General features: G+C 41.5%; 1 protein-coding gene across 4 annotated transcripts in view; it reads left to right on the forward strand.

Moving 5' to 3' along the window:
• The window catches only part of LOC136881317 (galectin-8), a 366,233-nt gene that overhangs the window by 220,818 nt on the left and 120,764 nt on the right, over positions 1-24,651 (forward strand). For all 4 annotated transcript variants that reach the window (XM_067154130.2, XM_067154126.2, XM_067154127.2 and 1 more), the window contains one exon: positions 22,935-23,023. In XM_067154130.2, the coding sequence (XP_067010231.2) occupies positions 22,935-23,023 (89 nt within the window). The remainder of the gene's footprint in view (positions 1-22,934; positions 23,024-24,651) is intronic.

Here is a 24,651-nt window from a genome sequence, read left to right on the forward strand (position 1 = left end):
AGACTCAACCAACTTCATACGAAATAATTGATCGGGTGTGCACATATGATTAAGCCGCAAACTGATAATACAGTATTGGTAATATGCCGTCTAGTATAAAAATGATTAGTAAACCACGGAGAACGTGGGACGTTCGGAAGGATCTTAAACAAGCTCCGTCCTGTACGACACGCGGGGTTGCTCCACTCATTCTGCCATAACTGTCTGATCTTCTCTTGGCAACCGCTCCAATACTCCATGAAGGGTAACGCCAAATGAAACGCAATACCCTGACCGTAAGCTGCCGCCTGAGCCAAGGCATCCGCCTGTTCATTGCCTGTGATATTTGAATGATCCGGAACCCAAAGTAAGGTAATCCTTTTACTGAGTTGGTGAAGATCGAAACAGAGTTTTCGAAGATTTTGAACATACCAATTTGAATGGAAACTGGGATTCTTTAAGGCTTGAGGCACACTCAGGGAATCGGAGGCAATGTACGCATTATCTAGCTGCGAATACTTGACGTATAGTAAGGCTTGACGGATTGCGAAAGCCTCCGCCGTGAAAATAAAAGTCTCCGATGGGAGTGAAAATTGTTTTGAAATATATTCCTCTCTCCTTTTTAGTCCAGCAAAGAGCGCAAGGTGGCTGAATGCAATGTTGCCGGATGTGGTCAGTTTTATAACAGAAAAGACAAGGGAGAGTGGATGAGAAAAGGACACCGGGCATAAGAATCATCTCTTGGTTCACCAATCCGAAAATCTACTTCTATCTCATTTCCACGATTTTTTCCACACAGCTACCAGTAATGGTCATATTGCCATGTTGATAGTCATCGGACGGAACTGATGTGATAGAACCTTTCTTTCAATGAGAGGAAATCCGTCGATAACTGTAAGAAACAGATATCCTGGAAAGCGCTGCTAGCCTGGGATAGCAGGGGGTTGAACACTTCGTTAGACAAGGTACTTGGACCATGATGGAACCAGGTGACTCAAGACCGGATATTGGAGAATCGTGATATACCGATAGATTTAAACCCGGAAGCAGATAGATAACGCAGGTAGTTTGTGTATAAGCTTTCCAAACAAACAAAAAACACTTGCTCGTCAGATTGCCACGTTGATAGCAAACGTCTGGAGTTTATAAAGCAAAAGTAGTCTTCTTTCCCAGTTCACCTGTGCAAGTTTCGGTGTTGTTGTATTAGCTTCAGCGACAAAACTAAATCAGAGAAAACCCGAAGAACACAAGCAACTGACATCCGGGAAAGAGTTGTTGGGCTGAATTAGCACTAGGTTGAACGTACGGTTAGAAGAGAACCTAGCAGGTAGAGCCCACGGAATGTTCACAGGAGACTCCGAAACAAATTATGAGGTCATCGAAGGGTTCTTGTTGAGGGAACGAGGTAAATAAAGATCGGAGAATGGAGAATTGTGGTGAAGACCTAAATCCAGCCGAGTTTAGGTAATGGTAAAAATTGACAGACAGGAAATTTTTGTCACTTCACCGAACAAATAATACAATGAGCATCAGAACAAACTAATATTAATTGGCTCCACCCATAACCTACAGGAGTACCCGAAAAAGTATATACTAATCCTTTCATTATTGTTGAGTCCGCCTCTATGGCTAAATGGTTAGCGTGCTGGCCTTTGGTCACAGGGGTCCCGGGTTCGATTCCCGGCAGGATCGGGCATTTTAACCATAATTGGTTAATTTCGCTGGCACGGGGGCTGGGTTTATGTGTCGTCTTTATCATTATTTCATCCTCATGATGCGCGGGTCACCTATGGGAATCAAATAAAAAAATAACTGCATCTGGCGAGCCGAACTTGTCCTCAGACACTCCCGGTACTAAAAGCCATACGCCATTTCCATTTTATTATTGTTGAGATCTAATAACCATGGTTACAGTCCAATGACTTCGGTTTCTTCTCAGAAAGATTTATTTGTGAGTGGTAACAGGAGTATTTCTCGTCGTTCTTCATCATGATCCAGGATGGTAGCAAGGCATCGAAGCTGGAGGTGGAGGAGGAAAAGCGTTGCTCGAGTTCGCTCGGTTAGTATCACACGAGAATACAAAATAATCGAATGATGCTGTGTAAGCGTCACGGCCACAAATGTCGACGTAGAATATGTACCACGTGATTGGTATTCCTAGTTAGTGTGGGTCTGAAATGTTTTCACCACTGGGGCAAGTAGACGTGCTCGACGGGGGGCTGCAGCTGCGCGGAACTCCCCGCACGAAGTTTGGCTGCCCTAATTTTGAAACGAGCTTGATACGACTTTTGACGCTTGACATTAGTTATTTTGTAAGAAAGAAAGTATCGCACTTTTTCACACTAATTTCCTCAAATGTTTACTATTTCATTTGGTTATCTGAATGAGGAATATCCCAGGAATTTCACGCTTTTTCTGTCTTAAATACAAGGGTTCAGGGAAAATCAAGAGTAACATTTGTTGACCCTTAAAAAATGTATCACGGTATTAAAACATAAAAATATACAGGGTGACCCAGAAGGAATGATCAGTATATGACATGATCGATCATTTAAAGCAAAAAACTTCATATGATCATATACCCTATTCCGAATTGTTTCAGATATAGAACACATTAATGTACATACATTTTTTGGGCTATTGGCCCTCACGTGTGTGTCTTATCCACCCAACCTCTTCGACGTTTTGAAATGGGTAGGGTACAAGTTTCCCGCGTGTAATGTTCGCCATTCACGCGTCCGTGGGACACTGATATGTGCAGAAAGTCGCAGTGTGCTGGTAGAAAGACTACGCTGCACCATTTCAACAATGTGTTGCTGTTCCTCCACAGGTTGTTGAACGACACGTTCTGAAGAAAAATGGGAACTTGTAAGAAAACCTGTCGCACTCGATGTGCTGAATTCCCTGGTAAACACTCTTCGACATGTCCGAAAGCGTCGACATGTCCGAAAGCGTCGAAGGTAATCCCCGACAGCAGCAGCAGCACTGCCATCGTAAAAGCCGTAAGCATACACCGTATCTGCATATTGTTCATTAGTGTAGATGTGTGGCATTTTAACCAGCGCGTGTACAAACAGTTAACCGATGCTTCTCTCTAATCCCTCGCACTACTTCACTCACAACGCACAATGGGCAACAGCGCGTTCAGCGGGCTAGTTTAATGGCAGAAAGACATCTCGAGCAAAGATCTAGGCTGGACAACAACGTCAAGGAGGTTAGGTGGGTAAGACACATACCTGCGCCCAACTAGCCCAGAAACAAATGTACATAGTGTTCTATCTCTGAAACAATTCGGAATAGAGCATAGAAGTTTTTGCTTCAAATTATAGTTCCTGTCACATCCCTGAATATTGGCTATTCCTCCTGGGACATCCTGCATATGAACATCCTCAAGACTATAGTTGGGCCCACGAGAGTTGAAGACTGACGTTTAGTGCCACCAGCGAGAAAAGGCTGACTAACGCTGCTCGAAAATGGTCTGTTGCTATGGCAAAGATAACATAGATGCCACATTTAAGAACGCTATCGCCACGTGGGTTAGCTTGCTCTCGGTCGCTTTTGTGGTATTATTTGGAGGAGTACTGTGTTAGCTGCGTTAGTTGTTGCTGGTTTACTTAATAATTGAAATGTTTGTTTCCTGAATATTATTTTCGTTGTTACTTTATTTTTTGTAAGTTAATCAGTGGCTTGTTGTACAGTTCGATTCTCTATTTGGCATGTGCATTTGTCGAGGTTATTCTCGGTTTACTGTATAAAAATCTCATTTATCGGCAATGTCTTAAATGCCGGAATTATTAGCACGAGCTTAGGAACTGGTCAAAGTTTATTGAACTGCATTAGGCCAACACAGTTGATTACACGTTTCAGCCTGTATGAAAGAGTGATATGCTGCACAATGAGGTAACTATGACAACGCAGCGTACTTCGTAGTTTGCTTTCGCCGCTCAAATGTCAGACTTCAACTCTCGTGGGCCCAACTATAGTTTGTTGCACACGTGGATTTCTTCTGTGACATTGCGCTTGAACGTGTCGTCTTTTGACATCATACAATGTCGAGTGCTATATCTGTGAAGTCTGAATATCTTTGTTCAGTTACTCTTGTTTTACCTTCAAACGATTATGATAGTTTACTCCCCGACCCGTTCGCTAGCCATGGATCAATGGCAAAAGTTCAGTTACTGCAACAATTTTTCAGCGCAGACATCCAGGCGCGATTCCCTTGTAATTTGTTTCTTTCTCGCTGACTTCTCGCGATGGTCGTGATCGTGCTGTGCACAGGGCTGCCAACACGTGACAAAACCATTGGTCTGGATCGGTTAGGTCCGGCTAGTGACAGAACGATTGGCCAGGGTAGGTTAGGGTAGGTTATTGACAAAACCATTGGACTGGGGTCGAGCAAAGGGAGTCTGGGGGTGTAAGCCCCCAGGTTACGGCCGTTGAGTGGCGTTAGGCCTCTAGCATTCCGTACGGTGAGAACAGCGCATTCAAAAAGCCGAAGTAATTTATCACGCCTGTTAGTGATAAAGCTATTGATCTGACTCTGCATTGTTTCGTTACACATTGCATTTAGTTGCGTTTTTATTGCGCGCGGTTTGGTAGCGGAATGCATTTCACTTAATTGCTGGGAATGACGTCATATCCGATTGTATCTCAGCCAATGGAAATTCTACAGCACGTTTGAGCAATGAATAATGGCATGTGATAAATTATATTAGGTTTTAAGAGTAAATGTACTTCGGGTGGGGGGGGGGGGCGGATGGGTCCCTGGCAGTCGCAGTGAACACATCTCTTCTCTACAAGGTATTCCACATAAAATGTAACATTTCAAATTCCTTATGATGCTATAAAACTTATGTTTCACACACTGAATTTCTACCGGACCAGTAATACGAATAATTGAGTAATTAACAAATTATACTAGCCCTGGACCAATAGTTAGAGTAAGTAACAAATTACAGCTATGTCGTATTAAGTCCTACATGACATTTCGAGAACCTGTTAAGAAAACTAAAGCAAACAACTACATAAGAGATACTCTTACAAACAAGACATAATAAAGTGTAGTGACGTACTAAATAAAATAATGTGCGATATATGTTGTAAATGCAGCACCGAAACAGCTAGGTGTTATTATTTGAAATGGGAAGGAATTAAATTTCATTAAGACTGTGTTCTCTAGAACTCATTCGTGATGTCGAAATATAGAATATGCATCAGTTATATTGAAGCCAAGGTACAAATCATATATAAATAAAAGTGAGAATGTTCAAAAGAAATTCTTACCGTTTATTTATTACAAGAAGCACAATCAGTCGACATATAGATTGAGATTGTCATATAGTCGCTTACTACAAGAATTTAGTTAAATTTCTTTAAACGCTCGCCGATAATTGTAATCAACAACTGTTTCTACACAAAAATATAAATAACATTACAGATAGTCGTGATCTGCTAGCCAGAATGAATTTCACGTAAGCAAGCCTAACTTGCGTACCCGAACGTAATTTTACAATCCCTTATCCAACTTACTAATACATATAAATTCGCTGTTAGTAAGTATGTGTGCTTCGTATAATGATGCACATCTCTCATCCTCTCTACTGGACTGCAAAAATGTCTACTAAACTACTGTGCTTCAGCGAGTATACTTAAACTATCTTCACAAAAATGAATTTTTAAAAAGAAAATTGAATTCATTATACAATATCTTTGTCAATTATACAAATGGACATCAATTATCTGTAAACTTCAAGTTTTTTTTACACTGTTAATCATCCACGTAATCCATCAGTTTATGCCCATGCCTGCACATAAATATCTAGGTATTTCTTATTTATGAAATAAGTAGCCAGCAATTACAACGTAGATAGAAGCTAATCCTGATATGAAAATATCATTTTTTTGAAAATCTATTGTTATTTTTGTAATGTTTCTAATTTTCATTATTTTAAAATCTATTGTTAATTTTTTTGTGATTGTTTTCTAATTTGCAATACCTACTTTAAGATATTTTGTAACATCTGTTGTAATTTGACTCTGTAACAGGCATGTGGAATAACTATCTAAATACATAAATATTCATGTATTAATAATATTTATTGAGGGTCACCAAATTTTACTCTTGATTTACCCTAAACAAAACCACGTGACTTCGACTGCTTCTCAATATTATTTCCGCCCAGTAAATAGTCCATTTCTGAATTTTAAAATACGAGTTATTTCTGAAAGTTTGAACTTTAAAGTATAAAGCAATGAATGATGAAGTAATTTATCGATTTAAAATTACATTATTTTTCTAAGCGTGTGGTCAATAACTTAAATATCAGATATCTGCACGCGGAAATCCCTGTTTATCTGACACCGATAGCTGTCAGCCGCAAAGGAGGTCACGTGCGATTGCACGACCTTAAGTCAGTTCGCTTAACGGCTGGTGTTTTAAAGCATGAGCGAAGGAAAGCTATGAAAAGTGGAGAGAAAACCATCGTCTTGAATGCATTCAGTAAGTTTATGGAAACATATCCCAACAGTTCAATTGACGATATCGTCCGACTCGTTGGCTGAATGGTCAGCGTCATAGGGTCCCGGGTTCGATTCCCGGCCGGGTCGGGGATTTCAACCTTCATTGGTTAATTCCAGTGTCCCGGAGGCTGGTTGTTTGTGCTGTCCCCAACATCCCTGCAACTCACACACCGCACATAACACTATCCTCAACCACAATAACACGCAGTTACCTACACATGGCAGACGCCGCCCACCCTCATCGGAGGGTCTGCCTTACAAGGGTTGCATTCGGCTAGTAATAGCCACACGAAATTTAAAAAATTGATGATATCGTGAAATTAACATCAGAGTTCACCGGGGTGTCCGTTTTGAGTATTTACAATGCGCGGAAAGGATTTTTTACCCGCCGTGTTACCACACCAGGTAAAAAGTCGCCGTGCGTTAGAAGTGTTTTGGAGGTGGAGTGTAATGAATTTGTTCAATCTGCTGTCCGGTGGAAAGTGCACATATTAAAAAATAAAGAACGAATCTCGTGATGCGCATGGTGCGCGAAGAGAAAACTATGTGGGAGCTGAAAGTGTCATAGATACTGTAGTTGAAAAAAATGGTTATAAATTTAGGAGAGAATACTAGTGATGTGACAGCGTATCGTCCAATCTATAGGGAATCGAGCCTCCTGCAAGTTCGGACTAATGAAATACCGGTACCTGTCACGCAAGTAGGCCAACTTGTTAATTAACACGGCTTTTTTTGTTACCGCATCTCAAATATATTCATATGTCTACTATATCCGTCAGTTTTCATTCATGTTCACTTGACGTAAAGAGCAGGCAGTAAGACACGTGGACCTCGCGGAGTGATACAAATGTTCGTTTATATCTACTTTATTCTTTCGTTGAGAGTTTATCTACATTAACATGTTCCGCTGGTCACCTTTACTAAGTACGTGGACTATAGTATCCATAATGTTTTAGTTAAACGTTCGTTGGGGCTTCCGTAACATTTATGAACATTTGGCAGCAGCGCTCGAAAAGACAAGAATACTAACGGTACTACATACGTGCTGAAAGGAGAAACTGGATAGCCAATAAACTGCATACTGCAGTTTACAGTAGAAACGTGCTAGAAGGAAATCCAGGTATTAGGTTAATGCAGGTGTTGAGGGAAGTAGAACGGAAGGAGAATGTGGTAGTTTTTCACATCAGTACCGGCAACGCAACGCAACGCAAGGCAAGGCAAACAGGAAGAGGCCCCTCTACAGCTGGGGGGGGGGGGTGGAATCTATTATGGCAGCGCGGGAGAAGTTTAAGGAGCGGAGATTGTCATTCTTACAATGGATACTTACTAAGGTGATCTGGGAAGAAAATCGGTCTATAGAGTGGGTATATTCTATGGGAAATCGGAAGATTTGGAGATCCTAATGGGTGGATAAGAGATATGGACTTGGTCTCATATGAGCTGCACGTCAACCGGAGTGGTACCTCTAACATAGATTTTTATAAAGGTTATAGGGAGGTATATTCAAGAAAGCGGGGTGGACGAGTGAGAGTACAGCTAGAAGTAAGGATGACAATGAAAGACACCCTAGGGTTCGCAAACCTAAAACCGTCAGGGTCGGAAGAGAACACGAGTTACCGAGCTCGATAGCTGCAGTCGCTTAAGTGCGGCCAGTATCCAGTAATCGGGAGATAGTGGGTTCGAGCCCCGCTGTCGGCAGCCCTGAAGATGGTTTTCCGTGGTTTCCCATTTTCGCACCAGGCAAATGCCGGGGCTGTACCTTAATTAAGGCTACGGCCGCTTACTTCCACTTCCTAGGCCTATCCCATCGTCGCCATAAGACCTATCTGTGTCGGTGCGACGTAAGGCAAATAGCAAAACAAAAACAAAAAACAAAACAAGAACACGAGTTGACCAAGGGAAGTGAGGTGACATTAAATCGTGGAGCCTGGCACATATGAAAGCAATGCAAAGCTCAGCTAGCGGAACAGTGATTTCCAACCCACGCACCTTAATAGAGATGCCCCGGTCCCGCTTTTAGTCCCCTCTTATGACAGGCAAGGGATACCGTAGATGTTTTCCACCACCGCGACCCATTGGGCGTGAAGAGCCAGGCGACTACAGAATTATCAACCCAATCAAATAGGGGAAAATGTAGGTTAATGGATAATAAAATAGGGCAGCGGATAAGCTACGACCAGCATCGTGGAAGGATTATTGTTGTCAAGATACTCCAAGTCAATCTCCACCACAAAAGTGCAGGTCCAAATGCCTCCTAATTCAGCGGACGATGATGAAATTGAAAAATATATGATGGGATAGAAGATTTAGTACAATGTGTAAAAGGTGACAAGAATCTCATCGTGATAAGTTCTTTGAAATCATTTAAGAAAACAACATATAGGGAATCTGCCACCTGGGCGACTGTCAAAAATGCAGATCTTGATTGATTGATTGATTGATTGATTGATTGATTGATTGATTGATTGATTGATTGATTGAAGAAACTCATTGTGATCTTCTACTTAAGAGACAAATAAGTACGAAATAGCTGGAATATTCTTTATCCACGTAACCATTTTATTTTTTCGTCGTATACTTATAAAACTTGCAGAGACGAATCTAACGGCACCAAACATGACGTGCTACCCCCCCCCCCCCGGAGTTCAGAGTTGCACTGTACAAGACCAATCTTAATGGAAATCGACCAAGCTTGATGGAAATCCATTTCTAAAACTTTTCTCTGCATCCGGGAGATAGTAGGTTCGAATCCCACTATCGGCAGCCCTGAAGATGGTTTTCCGTGGTTTCCCATTTTCACACCAGGCAAATGCTGGGGCTGTACCTTAATTAAGGCCACGGCCGCTTCCTTCCAACTCCTAGGCCTTTCCTATCCCATCGTCGCCATAAGATCTATCTGTGTCGGTGCGACGTAAAGCCCCTAGCAAAAAAAAAAAAAAAAAAAACTTTTCTCGTGTGCATTTTTTCGATAGGAGAATTAATAAGGGATATATCATGAACGGTCGGTTTTGCAGGCTAAGTCCAGTGAACATAGCCCAAAAGGTGCTGTACGTAGAGCAGATGCCTTGTCTATATAAATAACATCGTAACGACGGTGTCTCTGTACATTGACTATTTTGGCGAATTTTTCGTACAGTTATCCGTTGCAGGTCTAATAATGACCATATGCATAGTTGTTAGCTTTAGTTTCATGAAAGTGTTCATTTTTAACCTCTACCTCCAAAGCAAGATTGAGGCACAATCTGCCAGACGATCTATAAAATTGAAATTTGGCAAAATTATTGGTCTTAGCCCGTAACCGATCGAAAGCTTCCAAGATCTTCAAATGTTTCGCTTTTTACCCTCGAAAAGTATCAGAATATTGAGGCAATTTTAATATCGCAGCAGACCTTCGTTTCGGGGTATTTCGTGGCTAAACGGTAAATTGTATCATAAAACGAATGGCACAATCTCACTTCAATTTGGAGTGATCTACAACTTTGGTCCTAGGACGTGTTTTTTGCTAGTGGCTTTACGTCGCACCGACACAGATAGGTCTTATGGCGACGATCCTAGGACGTTTCGTCGTATCTCTATTCCTTATGTTAGATTTGTCTCTATTTCTCGATTATACATACATTTTGCTCTTTGTGCACGTATAATTCGTAGTTCGAATCACTTACACGAAAGATAAAATAATTTAATTCTGCACGAACATTGGCCCACCCAGTATCCATACGTGAGCCAAATTCTATGTTTGTAGTTGTCGCATATGTACCCAAGTAATGCACTGTGAAAAAATCTTACCCAAATTTCACCCTATTCAACGTCTCAATTTTACCCATAAATAGATGAGATAGGAGAACATATCTTAAGCTTAGCCACTTGGACCGCTAAATGAGGCGTCTTATGGTACAGTCAGTTTGTCGATATGATGTATCGTTTAGCAGCAGTTAATCTGTAAATTAAGGTTTGCAGTATTGTAAACATGCATGTACTTCGTATGTCGATCTATATAGCGAGTGGTACAGCTGCCCCTATTTACTCAGTTTTATGCAATCCGCAGATTATAGCCTAACCTAAAAACATGACCTTGGCTACTCACAGCGATGTCTGATCTTGCTTCGCTTTCTATAATTCGTTTATTCATGTCAATGAAATAAGCATTAACGATAAAATACCGAATGATCGTAAAGAATCGTGAAAATTCTGTATCACAGAAACTTCATGTACAGAGAATATGATGGCTGAATGACTAGAAGTAGTGTTGATATAACGCTAGCAAACAGCTCGTGATAGCCGAGCGTGCTTGCAGTTAAAAGCGGAAAAGGGGTACTCGTTAGTCGGAGGTTCGAATCCGATGTACGACGATTATTTTTAAATCGTTGTTAAAGTTCGTGTGAGTCGCTTTGTTGAAGACAAACCTAAATAATGATCAGGTCTCATGCTGCAGGTACTCTGTTATGTTCATTTCTAAGTACTTGCAGTAAAATAAGCTATTACCGACAGAGGTGCAATGGGCTTGTGGACGACCATTCGATTAATGAAATGTTCTAAATGACCACTTCCTTCGTTAATGCGTATCTGAGTACGGTAGAGGTGAGTTATTCTTGCTTACTGCAACGTATGTGGTCGAACCTGCCTGCACTTTGCTGTAAATATTGCTATGTGCTGTTTCATGTGCGCTACGTATAAAGTCCGGTCGTTCTTCGAGTCGAACGTGCGCAGTTGCTTGGTTGAATGGGTGTGTCATTATGCTGACAATAAGTGCAGTGCGCTTCATTCGTTATAGCCGTTTGCCATATAAAAGTCTCATGTTATTAATCCTTTCTGATATATGCTTTCCTTCTAAAGGTAAAAAATGCTTTTTTGAGACTTAAGGAAGTTAAACCCTTCATAAGTATCACCTTAAACTACGAACGCTTAAGGAGTATAGAAATAAAAATAAAAATGAAAAGCTCGTAGCTAGGCTCAAACTCTGAATCCGTCGGAACAGTCACATGCTGGCTGCGATTAGTACCATGTAGCCACTCGAGGCGACGAACAGTAGCTATCGTATCTCTATACTAATGGAATAATCTACACTATCGCTTCTAAGCTGATCTTCTGTGTGACAAGTTTTGAACTCGAGTGTGCAGACACGTTTATCTTGCTGTAAATCCCACAGTATACTAAATATTCATGTCTCTTAAATCCAGATAGTACCGGGTGAGTTGGCCGTGCGCGTAGAGGCGCGCGGCTGTGAGCTTGCATCCGGGAGATAGTAGGTTCGAATCCCACTATCGGCAGCCCTGAAAACGTTTTTCCGTGGTTTCCAATTTTCACACCAGGCAAATGCTGGGGCTGTACCATAATTAAGGCCACGGCCGCTTCCTTCCAACTCCTAGGCCTTTCCTATCCCATCGTCGCCATAAGACCTATCTGTGTCGGTGCGACGTAAAGCCCCTAGCAAAAAAAATCCAGATAGTTGCAACCATTTCCTACGAACAGAGTATGTACCTAGGCTATTAGTTGGTTAGATGAGTCCAGCATTATGTTTCAGGTGGTATTCACAATGAATTTGTCCGTAGTCGGTGCTTACGTGGCGATAATTATGTATGCATGTTTATTAAAACCTACTCCGAAGAGTATCTGAGACTTCAGAAAAGTCAAGTCTTCGTTAAGGATGCCTAGGAGAGTACGAAATGAAAATTAAAAAAGGCATGACTCAATAAAGTTTCGAACCCTCACTGCTTCATATAGCTTATCCACATACATCTAACATCCCTAATTCCGCGCAGGAACTTGCTGTTTGAACGTCCATCTCTTACAATTCTGTATTCACGACGAAAGCGAAAGTTCTCGCTTCGTAAAGTTACCGACGTGTTACAGCCTTATGGTTCAGTTTTATGACTTTATTGAACGCTGTAACGGTAGTAATTACATGGCGTAAGCTATCACATCTGCTGTACAGCATTTGTGCGTGCCATACATTACATAATACTTTAAAAAACGCGTTTCTATCAATTTCGATGTGATGAGACTATATAAAATGGCGGTGAAATTATATCTGTAATTGGTACTAACCTACCACGGTTTCTATGATACCGTGACCAACATTTTCTAACAAAAGAAAATGGCCTCTTGAACCAATCAGGTGCGCAGGTCTCTATCGACAGCTAAAGGAGTGGCTATGATTTGTACAGTACAGTAACATTTCGTAAAAATGGCTGGATTATTGGACTCCGCTCGACATAAAATGGTGCGGTGTTTTTGAGATGGGCTTCACTTACTGCATCTTGCACCAATTTTGCATTTTGCGGGGAAGTATGTATCAGACCAACTGCACTTAAAATTGCTGTAAGAAGTTGCGCAAGATAGGACTATGAGACATTTAATTAGCTGGTTGCATATGTTTGGAAAAACATAGGGGCAGCTGTACCGCCCGGTATATTCATCGAAGTCGATTTGTAGCGATGAAGAAAGGGTGTGTTTGCCATTATAATTAATATTTTACATCGATAGTGACTCTTAGCGGGAGGGCGTCTGCTATTGTAATCATTACTTTCCACATAGACTTTGACTGGTAGTAGGAATGGGATCCTTCTCAAACTCCTTTGTAACTAGCATTAGTAAGGAGGGGCTACCATTGTAATTAATAATCCCCTTCTCAATATGACTGACGGAAGTCAAGGAAGCATGCAATTTTGTTCAAAACTCCCCCAACCGATTGTGTTTGGGAGTAGCAAGTGTACCGGCCATTATAAAAGAATTTACCCATCTAAAATGTGACGGGTATTAGGCAAAGTGGCCTGCTATTATAATAGAAACTCACCAATTCGGTGTGATTGACATTAAGAAAAGGGACCTGTCATTATAATGATAAAAGCACAACTGAAATTTTACTGGCTGTAAAGAAGGTGCCTATTATAATAAAAATCCTTCAAATGTAATTTCTCTGGAAGTAGGAAAGGGCGTCAACCATTGTAACGAAAAATCTCCAAATCGATAGTGACCGCGCAGTAGGTAATTGGGCCTCGCATTATAATTAAAAGTTCCCTACTCGATTGTGAATGGCAGTAGGCAAGTGAGCCTGCCGTTATCATCACAACCCCGCAACTCGCACTTTACATGGGAACAACTCCCCCTGCTGTTTCTGGATAACGCTAAAAAACATACAATTTAAAAAATGTTATTCACTGCATGTACAGTAATTTACTTCGATATCCGTATACAATGTAGAATACTGTAGCGAAGCACGGGTACATTTGCTAGTCTCTAAATATGTGTGAACAATAGTAACAAGTTTGTTCGCTGTGTTTCTAAATATAACATGTTGGTTACCCTTTATTCTAAACATTCAGCTAGTATTTTGTATGAGAATAGACTCTAGTTTAACTAAATATTTTAAAAAATCACCAAATACAAACAGGACAGACTCAAAGCAATTGATCACAAAATTACAGCGGTCACATTACTAGGACAGAAGCAGCTTGTTAGTATCTTCAGATTGTTCTGGTTCGATTCAAACTGAGTGCAGGGATTGTTCTTTATGAAACCAACGGTCACCAGGGCTGTAGTCGAGGGTATCGCGGGTATACGCCGTATGCCCTCTGCTTAACTCCACTCGTTACAGTATGCCCTCTGATGTCTTGCGTATATCTTCTGCTTTGGTTTCTTTTCTCTTTAATTTCGTCATTCTGTCAGCGAGTTTTTACACTCCAACTACGCTCGTGATCGTAATCACGAACATCGACGGTTCAGCTTCATAAATAATATCATCAGTCATCAGTCCGTCTCTGATTTAAGGTCATCACTGTTCCTTGCTTACGTTCCTAGCCGTATTGATTCAAATATCCCATCAGTTGGCCGATATAAGCCTGTGAAATATGCAAAAACGAGGTTGAAACATCAACGTACTGCAACGCACACCAATTGAAGAATTTGTTTCAGTGAGAAGTGTGATCAGAAATCAAAAGAGACACTGTGGAACTGGAAGTAGATCCAGCAGAAGTTTCCCATCTAAGCGAAGTGGTGAATTAAAATATAGATTTCTCCTTTTTCAACTTAAAATACCTTCTATCTGCCTCCTTTATGCCAAAGTGAGGGAAGTATCTGTAGCTTTAACACACTAATTTCAGACGCCAAGATTGGATACCCTGACTTAGTCTTCCTCTCTTTTCCCACATCTGTGGGGGGTCGCTTGTTCAAACTTCGCCGCACATGTGGACTTCGCCTTGTTTTGACGCCAACGCTATGTGGAGGGATGCAATCCTATTGCGTGTTTCTGTGGTGGTTGGTAGTGTGGTATGTTGTTCGAGTATGGAGAGGAAACTGTTGAGACAAACACCATTGGTTTTACATTACCTGTGATTAGTACCACTTTATGAGGAACACCACGGATCGACGTTGCCTGCGATTAGTACCACTGTCTGAGGAACACCATATGCCTGCAATACCTGTGATTAGTACCATTATGTGAGAAATACTGTGGGTCTATATTACCGGTGACTAGTACCAGTATGCGAGGAACATTATGGGTCTATTTAACCAGTGATTTTGGATCCCTTCGGACAAGCATCATCGATACGATTTTGCTTTGCAAGCAGTTCCTTGTTCCGTTTAAACCATCATTTTAAGTTATTTTATTGATAGGTGGAGCATTGCGGGTCGGATCCACTGATTGTTTTAAGTTCATAATTATTTTTAGTCGTCGTCTTTTTGAATTCGTCAGTGGATGGATTTTGGAATTTTTATAATTTTGTCATTGCGCTTCATCACGTAGCATTAGGGGCCGATGACCTAGATGTTAGGCCCATTTAAATAATAATAATAATAATAATAATAATAATAATAATAATAATAATAATATCATCGAAACCATCAAATATAATGGTTATGTGTAGGAGTTATAGTAGAATCCAGTGCTGTCAACGTACTCATTTCGAAAAGTGGATTTTGCTTCTTGATACCAATAACCGCAAGTGGAAATTCTGTTCCCATGTAATCGTTTTGCTTGGCAAGCTACTGAGAATAACTGGGCACTATAGCTGTGTTACTTTGCTAGGAGAAGTCAATCAATATGGAGAAGCTTACGTGGACAAACGTGGAGTGTGACAGCGAATTGGTTGTCGGACTTGTTGAGGCTGCAGATTAACTGCAGATCTTCTGGCTGAATGCCAGTTCTGCAGTGCTGTCCAAATGGGAATTACGGCAAGCTATGGACCCTGGTTTGAGTAAGGGACCAACAAGGTGCAGTGGAACAGAATATATTTAGAGGAGGGTGTCATAATTCAGTCTTTTTCACAAACTTTTCAACTCTAAATAGTGATTTTATTTTCTTTGAAAAGGAAGTTTTAAGAACAATTTTTACAAAATATGAAGTTCAGAAAGTGAATTATTTTAAAACGTGTGTACAGAGTACAGAGCAGACTGGCGGCTAATAACTATCACCTTATTGGAAACGCTAGCTGAAAGAGGAAAATGGCAGACAAAATATGTATGATAGTAGGAAGGGAGAGGGTGAAACCCGGTGTCGGCACATAGCCTACTCCTGTAGAATAGCACCAAGAGGTCTGCTTAAGGCTTAACGTTACCATCCGACGGACGAATCACCATCAACAGCGCCATTTGCCCTCACTCCATATGAGCACTGCGGAGAGGTTTGCAGTTGAATCCAGGCACGCAATCTGGTGAGTAGGAATTGTATAACACCACCTCTCCTACCCTCCCGGTCAACATTCTGGTGGTGAATTTTTTTCGACCTACGAGACTCGAACCGGCTAACCACGGTGTCAGACCAAAGACACATGGCCACCAGTCGAGCTTATACAGCTTAATACATAACCTTATTAATATTAATTTGACTGCAAAAAGGTGCAGCATCTAGTGAGATAATAATAATTATTATTGTTATTATCATTGTTTATTATTAACATAGTTATAAAATGGATTATTAGAAATTAAGCAGACATACACAGGGTGCATCAGAACTATACCGGAAAAAAAATCAGGGATGCTCTTAGTGTTAAGAACGACGGCGTAATCGGATTGGCGGATAAAAGTTTTATTTTCGAGAAAGTGAGCCTATTTTGTTACTTCCGGGCGCGCGACTCAAATTGATGAACTCGCCGTATTTGCTATGCCAGAGATATTCCGTCGTGTTTCATAACTTCCTCCTATTAATAACCACTTTGCCCAAACACTTGTGAATTACGTTAGCATAAAAGTTAAAATTGTACGATACTCGGACTAATTTCGCCATAATACACAAGGTTGTACCCTTAATGTAATATACAAATATAACCAATTCTGATATTCTATGGTAGCTTACATAGTTAATGAAATGAAATGGTGTGCACGATAAATAATGAATAAGAAGAATCGATGACGGAAGTGAATTAAAAAAATTGTTTAAAAACGATAATTAATAGGGAGTTGTTGTAACAGAGTTGAACAGTTACATTCATTTAAGAAGAGATAGCAAGAGATACTAAGTTAATGCCGGCACCGTGGTGTAGGGGTAGCGTGCCTGCCTCTCGCCCGGCCAGGTCAGGGATTTTTCTCTCGACCCGAGGGCTGGTTCGAGGTCCACTCAGCCTACATGATTAGAATTGAGAAGCTATCTGACGGTGAGATAGCGGCCCCGGTCTCGAAAGTTCAGAATAACGGCCGAGAGGATGCGTCGTGCTGACCACACGACCCCTCGTAATGTGCAGGCCTTCGGGCTGAGCAGCGGTCGCTGGGCAGGCCAAGGTCCTCTCAAGGGCGTTAAGTGCCGTGGGGTTTGGGGTGGGGGTTAAGTTAATAGGAAAAATCTAGTAATATCACTGCAATCCATATTACGCGGACTATTTTTTTCCAACCTCCGATGGGGCATAAAATAAAGTGCGACTCACAAAATATTTTTGTTACCTCGAGTCAAGTACAGTCAAAGTTACTTTTCCACATAGTCACCTGAAAGGTCGAGACATTTGTCATACCGGTGGCCGTGTTTCCCAATATCCTCTACATAGAAGATTGCCGCTAGCGTGTTGAGATAGGTCTGCACGGAGTCTTGAACCTCTTCCTTTGATGTGGAAGCGCTGTCCTCCCAAAGTTTCTTCAGCTGTCGAATTGCGGCTCCATTGCTAAATGGTTACCATGCTGGCCTTTGGTTCACGAGGTACCGGGTTCGATTCCCGATCGGGTCGGGAATTTTAACTTTCATTAGTTAATTCCTATGGCTCGGAGGCTGGGTGCTTGTGACGTCTTCAGCATTAGAGTTCATAGATACTCATAGACGCGCAGGTCGCCTATACGACGTCAAATCGAACACCTGGACCAGGCCTCTCTGGAGGCCACACGCCATTATTATTATTATTATTATTATTATTATTATTATTATTATTATTATTATTATTATTATTACCATCGGTGAAAACGAGCCAGAAGCTGTTTGGTTACCGCAGCAGTGTGTGGTTTGGAACTCGCATTTGGCATGAGAATCAATGATGCCGGCCATGAATAAGTGCCCACAGCTCAGCTGTAACTGATGTTTTGAACTCTGCAATGGCAGACATTATAGTAAGGTAGCTGCGGAGTAACAGTGTGTGCAGATCAGTCATCTTCCGCTTGTCTGCTTATTTAACAGGGCGATGAGAGGTTGGAAATCCCATTTTTACACCTGGCCAATGTTAGGGCTGTTCCTTAATGCCACCGTCGGGGCCTTCCCACTCCTAGTTCATTCCCATCCTATCGTCGCCATAAGGCCTATCTGTGTCGGTGCGACGTAAGGCAAGTTGTAAAAAAAAAAAAAAAAAAATAGCCCTCGCTCATTATTACATTTGGCATTGATAATTAAGTTGCATAATACATTCTGTTACAGTAGCCACAGAAAGTATTCGTACACCAACATTTTAACGTATAGCTCGTATATTAAGCACCATGAACTAATATAAACACATCCAGTGAGACATATGTATAAAGAAAATGCACCTCGCTTTACATTTGCTATCAGATTTACAGCACTAACATAATAAACAAATAAACCCATCTTTTAACACAACAAAATGTATTCGTACACTACTAGATAATTCAAACACTTGCCGAAGTCTTTCTTCAAACACAGTCTTAATACTCGGTATGCATGCCTTTAGCTTTGATGACCTGTTCCAGATATCTTGGTATTGAGTTAACTAAATGTTTGGTGTACTCTTCAGATATGTTGGACCGTGCATCTGAGAGTATCTCTTTAAGATGTTCTTTATTAGTAGGATGGCGTTTTTGCACTTATTTGCCTAGATGATACCACAGGTTCTCTCTGCGATTGAGATTTGGACTCTGCGGTGGAGCGAGAAGTCTTCTTCGGGCATTGTACAAACACCATTCACGGCTTATCATTGCACGGTGCTTAGTATCATTGTCCTGTTGGAAGGGGAAGACTCCTTCCAGGTGAAGCTTGTGTGCACTGCTGTTTAAATTATGATGCAACACATCTATGTACTTCCTGGCATCCATGATACCATCAATAAATGCCAGGTCTCCCACTCTATTCGCAGCCATGCAGCCCCAAACCATCACATTCGCTCCCCCGTGTTTTACCGTGGGGATTGCGTATTGAGGTGCAAGTTCGATGTTTGGCTTGCGCCGTACCTTCCTGCTCCTACCAGTTCCAAACTGTGTAAACTTCGCTTGATCAGAAAAAATAATGGTATTCCAAAAGTCCATTGTCTTTCCACAATACTCTTTCACGAACTGTAGGAGCTTCTGCTTATTTATTTCACCTATAAATGGCTTCTTTCGTGGACAACCACTACGCAGGTTCGCACTGTGAAATACCGTGCGTTCCTTATAGTTTGCACACTCACCGTTCTGTTGGACCTTGCAGTAAGGTCTATAGCGATGGATGCAGCACTCCGGAACGGTTCCTTTCGTGCTGATCGCACAATAATGCGTCGCACCCATACTGTCAGTTCTTCTGGAGGACCATATCTGGGGTTTTCTGTTTGTCCGCTGTGCTTGTATTTCTTAACTATTGAACTCACCGTGGTAAAGCTAATGCGAGCTGTTTTCCTACTTGACGACATCTTTTACCTTGTTTATACAGCAACATTATATTCTCTCTTTGACTCAATGATAGTTCCGTCGTCTTTTGCTCCCATACCAAATAACCTTGCGGTAACGACAGCACAGTGATGACTGAAGAGATAACAACCCCTCCTGCAGGTACAGCGGCCTAAACCTGTGGCGACAACTGATTTAACCAATCACAAAGGCACTACATACGCACTGTACGAATACTTTCTTGGCGGTACGATCTGCATGTTCAGCGTGTATATCTGATGCATTTCGTTATGCTGTTTATAAATCTCACTTCAGCTCATAATTCGTAATGATGTTCCATCACTTTCCATAGGTGTACGAATACTTTCTGTGGCCACTGTAAGTAACTGGCACACCCATTGGAACTGGAGTTTGCCAGAAGCGGATGTCTGTTGGGTGATGTGTGGCAGAGTTTTAATTAAATTTGTCGGATTAAACCAGATATGAGGGCAATAAATAGAGTGGTGGCAACGTAGTCCAGACACTCGCAGGAGATTGGGCATGAGCAAATAGGATGTGGGAGCACTTACTGGTGCTGTTGTCGATGTACAGTTTGCATTTGACGAGCATCCAGTTTGGAGTGTTGTTGTTGTGTGGTGTTGAAGTGAAGAGTGTCGATTTCACCGCTCTAAAGCATGTTTTCGAAAGGTGATCAGCGTGATCGTGGATTAAAGTCGAGGTTGCCCGAGGCAAAAATGAATCAGAATATTATCGAGGATTATGTGAAGCCTGTGGTGAGAATGCATTACCGTATAAGACGGTTGGATGATGGGTCAAGGCGTTTCGTGCGGGTCGGAATGAGACTGCGGATTTGCACCGCATTCCTCAAGATCAGATTGATATCGTGAGTGGTCTCGTTTCCGTAGACCATCGAGGGACTGTCCGGAAATTATCCTTAGAGGTTGGTCTCAGTCATCAAATGGTGTAGCACATACTGACGAAATGTCCTTAGCATGAGAAGAATGGCGTCCCGTTGGGTTCCACATCTACTCTCCGACGTGCAGAAATGGCACAGGTATGCACTGGCTGGCATCCACCTGGACTGCAACGAAGCAGACGAATTTCTGCAGCGTATTGTCGCCATTGATGAGACGTCGGCTCGAGCCTACGAGCGTGAATTTTAAAGCGTCAGTCGAATGAATGGCGTCACCCAGGTTCGCCACGTCCACAGAAATGTCGACAAGAACCCAGTTTGGTGAAGCTTATGCCTGTTGCTCACGGTAAAATTTTCTGTCAAATTTATTGTACAATAATTTAATTTTATAAAATGTCTGTTGCTCACGGTCAAATTCAAGTTTTATAAAACCTTTGATAAAACTTTTCATAAAATAGGACATGTTCTATTCCCTAAAATTAATTTAACGAAACGAACCAATCAGCGAAGCTGACATCACGATGATGCTGGCGCTACGTTGTAAGAAGATTGGGAAGCTTAATTGTAAACAAACACTTATTTCTAAAATGACAGGATCCGGGTGGACTAAGGAAGCTGTTAGTGTTTTACTGGACGAATACCAGAAATATCCTTGTTTATACGAAGTTAAAACGCCACTTTACCACAACAGAAATGCAAGAAGAGGCAGAAAACACAATCGCCGAATTTCTATATAATGCTGGTCTTCTAACCTCAACTAATTTTCGACCAAGGACAGCAGTCCTCTACCTTCTTCTCTTCTTTTGATCCAATCCCGAGTCCAACATTTCCGGGCACTTCTTTTCTTCCTTTTTATCACTGTACAACACATAATTGCAGCTAGAGCAGTAAGTTTCGCTTTGTTTGGTGGAGCCATACTCTCAAACACAAACTGTAAGTTGAACAGCTGATTTTTGATTTAAAAGTTTATCGATAGATGGCAGCACATACGCATATTAGTTCAGAAGTGAGTTCATAGATGGCCATACTGATGCTTCCACGGATTTTATAAAATAATTTTACCGTGAGCAACACAACTTGTTTTCACCAAATTTTATAAAATTAATTTTACAACAAATTTTACGAAACATTTTATCGTGAGCAATAGGCATTATGCTGATTGTGACATACGACTACGAGGGTGTTTTTCTTACGCATGCTGTGCCTGAGGCACAAACCATCAATAGTGACCATTATTGCCGATTACTGGAGCGATATCTGCGTCCGGCTATGAGGCGCAGAAGTGCACGTTTATTGCGAGACGATCGCCCTATCGTGGTACATGACAATGCACATTGTCATGTCGAAAGCAATATCAAGCTCTTATTATTACAGCGGCATTGGGAGGTCTTCGATCACCCTCCTTACTCACCAGACATCATGAGTCCTTGTGACTTCGACCTGTTTCCGAAGTGGAAGGAACCCCGCCGATTTCCCGACGTTGCATCTGTACTCCGCGCAGTAGGACGCTCCGTCGCTGTCAACAGAGAACGCCTTGTCAACGGTCCCCAACGGCTTCCCGACATTTGGCAAAAGGTAATACTCTGCGGGTGACCAGTAGCGGCGATTAGGGGGGGGGGGGGCACACTTTGTGGAGCAAAAATTCAATTTTTATTCCATTTTAGCGCCTGAAAATGATAATTTGAGAATTATTTTTAAAAATGTACAAACCCTGTTGTATTTTCAGCAAATTCTTTCCATTAATTTTTTTATTATTAAGAAAAATGCTTAGCGAAAATACGCACAAAATGTCGTTCGTAGCGGCTAGCCGAATTGTACAGCTCCACAGCTGCGAAGCAATGTGTAGCATTTGCTGTGACGAAGGGTAGCATGGGTATATTTTTACCAAGGTTACCCTCATTCGTCAGTCTGGCAGTCTCACTCAGTCAATGTGTCTGTTCAGATCTATCTAGACAGGGGGAGTTGGCCGTGTGGTTAGGAGCGCGCAGCTGTGAGCTCATATCCGAAAGATAGTGGGTTCGAACCTCACTCTCGGGATCCCTGAAGATGGTTTTCCGTGGTTTCCCATTTTCACACCAGGCGAATGCTGGGGCTGTACCTTTTAAACCTTTTATAAGCATTTTTTTTTTCAATTCTGATGTCTACCCCCACCCCCGGCTATATCCAATGGACCCGGGTACTTTATGTTGCCTACTATATTTTTGTGCCCCCCCCCCTCCCCCCCACACACACTTCTAATTCCCAATCGCCGCTACTGATCGATGGAATGTATTGCAGTTGTACTTGTTAGTTCATTAAATACTGCGTTCTATCAATATTGCCACTACTTTATTTACAACCCTCCTAGTTTACATGAGTGCTGACATAGTACAGCATGGTGTGTCGAATGGACTTTATGCCGCCTTTCAGAAACCAGACTATCTTTGCCGGGTTTGAACCAGCTTTCTTGGAATCCCGAGGCATTCAACAAACTACAGAGAGCTATGAGCAATGTGGATCTTACTCATCATTTTTGTTCTAGATGGTGCCATTCCTGGGCGAACTGCCATCGCAACTTTCTCCCGGCCGGATGTTACTTCTCCACGGCTATGTACATCCTCATGCTATACGGTAAGATCCATTTTTATTATTTTCAGGTTGAAAAAATGACAAACCTGGAATTACTGAAGTGTGGACAGAGTTGCCAACTTATATTTTCAAGATCCGCTGTATACTACTAAAAATCCGCTAAACTTCCGCCAAGAAATCCGATCTCAAATAATGAGCAATAAAAATGAGCAATAATACTAATAAATAATGATAAAGGTAAATGTCTGCACTCACCTGATCTGTGAGTTTCACTGGGATTAACCCCCTGCCTGCGAGGTGGCGAGCTAAAACTTGTAGGCGTTTTACTGCCGGGTGCAAACTAGGTGAATCCCCTACCTCAAGGGCCACACACAAAAAAGGCCAGTTCATTAAACGGTCTTCCTTCATAGCATAAATATAAATGCTACTCTCTCACAGTTTCATTATCTGTCGTCATTCGTCAACTAAGAGATAAGTACCCTTTCCCCACGCATTACAAATTCATGATACCATGATCTCATAACTTCAAATCCAAATAGCATGTTTTCCTCATGTGACTGCTAGTTCCTGACAAGAAATACGGAATAGCTCGGAGACAGACTGGAGTTCAAATGAAAAGGGGAAAAAAACGTGAAATGGTTAAAACATTAAATTCCGCTATAATAAATCTAGAATTCCGCCAAAAAATCCGCTGCCCGCTAAATGACATATTTCTCCGCCAAGAGTCTTCTAATTCCGCCAAATTTAGCGGATAATCCGCTAAGTTGGCAACACTGAGTAAGGATTTCTAGTCTGGGCGAAATTGTAACGAACCAGTGGCTCCGCCTGGGAGAGTTCCTTATTGCTCACATTGTATAATCAGATATATACTGTAACAATTGCGTCTGTTCGAACGTTACATTCTTTACCCGATACCTCCATTTCAACTCGTCGTTGGGCAGCCTAGTCAGACGAAATGGGGTCGCTCAGCGGATACCTCAGGGTTTTCTAATGGCAAGTAAGACATGTAATCTTACTACAGGATACGCTTAACGTGAGTACGAAGAGATTAGCAACTCACGGGTGACGCCTATAGAAACTCACGACGTAATAATAGTAACCGTCGACAAATTTTATCTGAATATTTGACTACGTGAGAACTGGTCATGATTAAATGGAATACTTAATTACTCAATACTTCTCTTAGCTAGCAACTAACTTATGAACTAGGCTGTAATGGAAGAATTCATGACGCATACAATTGTAGAAAATAAATAAGATATTTATTGATAAAATATTGGATTATTAAATTGGCATTTTATGCGAGGCATTATTTGGAATTGCGTGAAAACAAGTATGGATTATGAGTCAGCGCTGGCTCGTAGAAAGGGAAACAATATCCAGTATTAAACTATGCAGATCAGTTCCTTCGTGAAGTAAAAATTGAGTATGTACATATTTACAATAGATCACTGGACATCTAAGGTCCATACTGCAGTTGAGACATAGGTGTAATACCAACACAATCAACTTGTTACGATAGCTCATTTGCTTTAAGACTAATTAAACAAGTCTCACTTAGACACAATGTTAAGCCGAAGTGTATCTCAAGTCCACTAATAAGTTCAACCTTAAATTGAACCCAAACATCATTTTTAAATCGGAGGACTGAACTGTATCACGGATATATT

This window comes from Anabrus simplex, chromosome 9 (assembly GCF_040414725.1).
Source record: "Anabrus simplex isolate iqAnaSimp1 chromosome 9, ASM4041472v1, whole genome shotgun sequence".
NCBI lineage: Eukaryota > Metazoa > Arthropoda > Insecta > Orthoptera > Tettigoniidae > Anabrus > Anabrus simplex.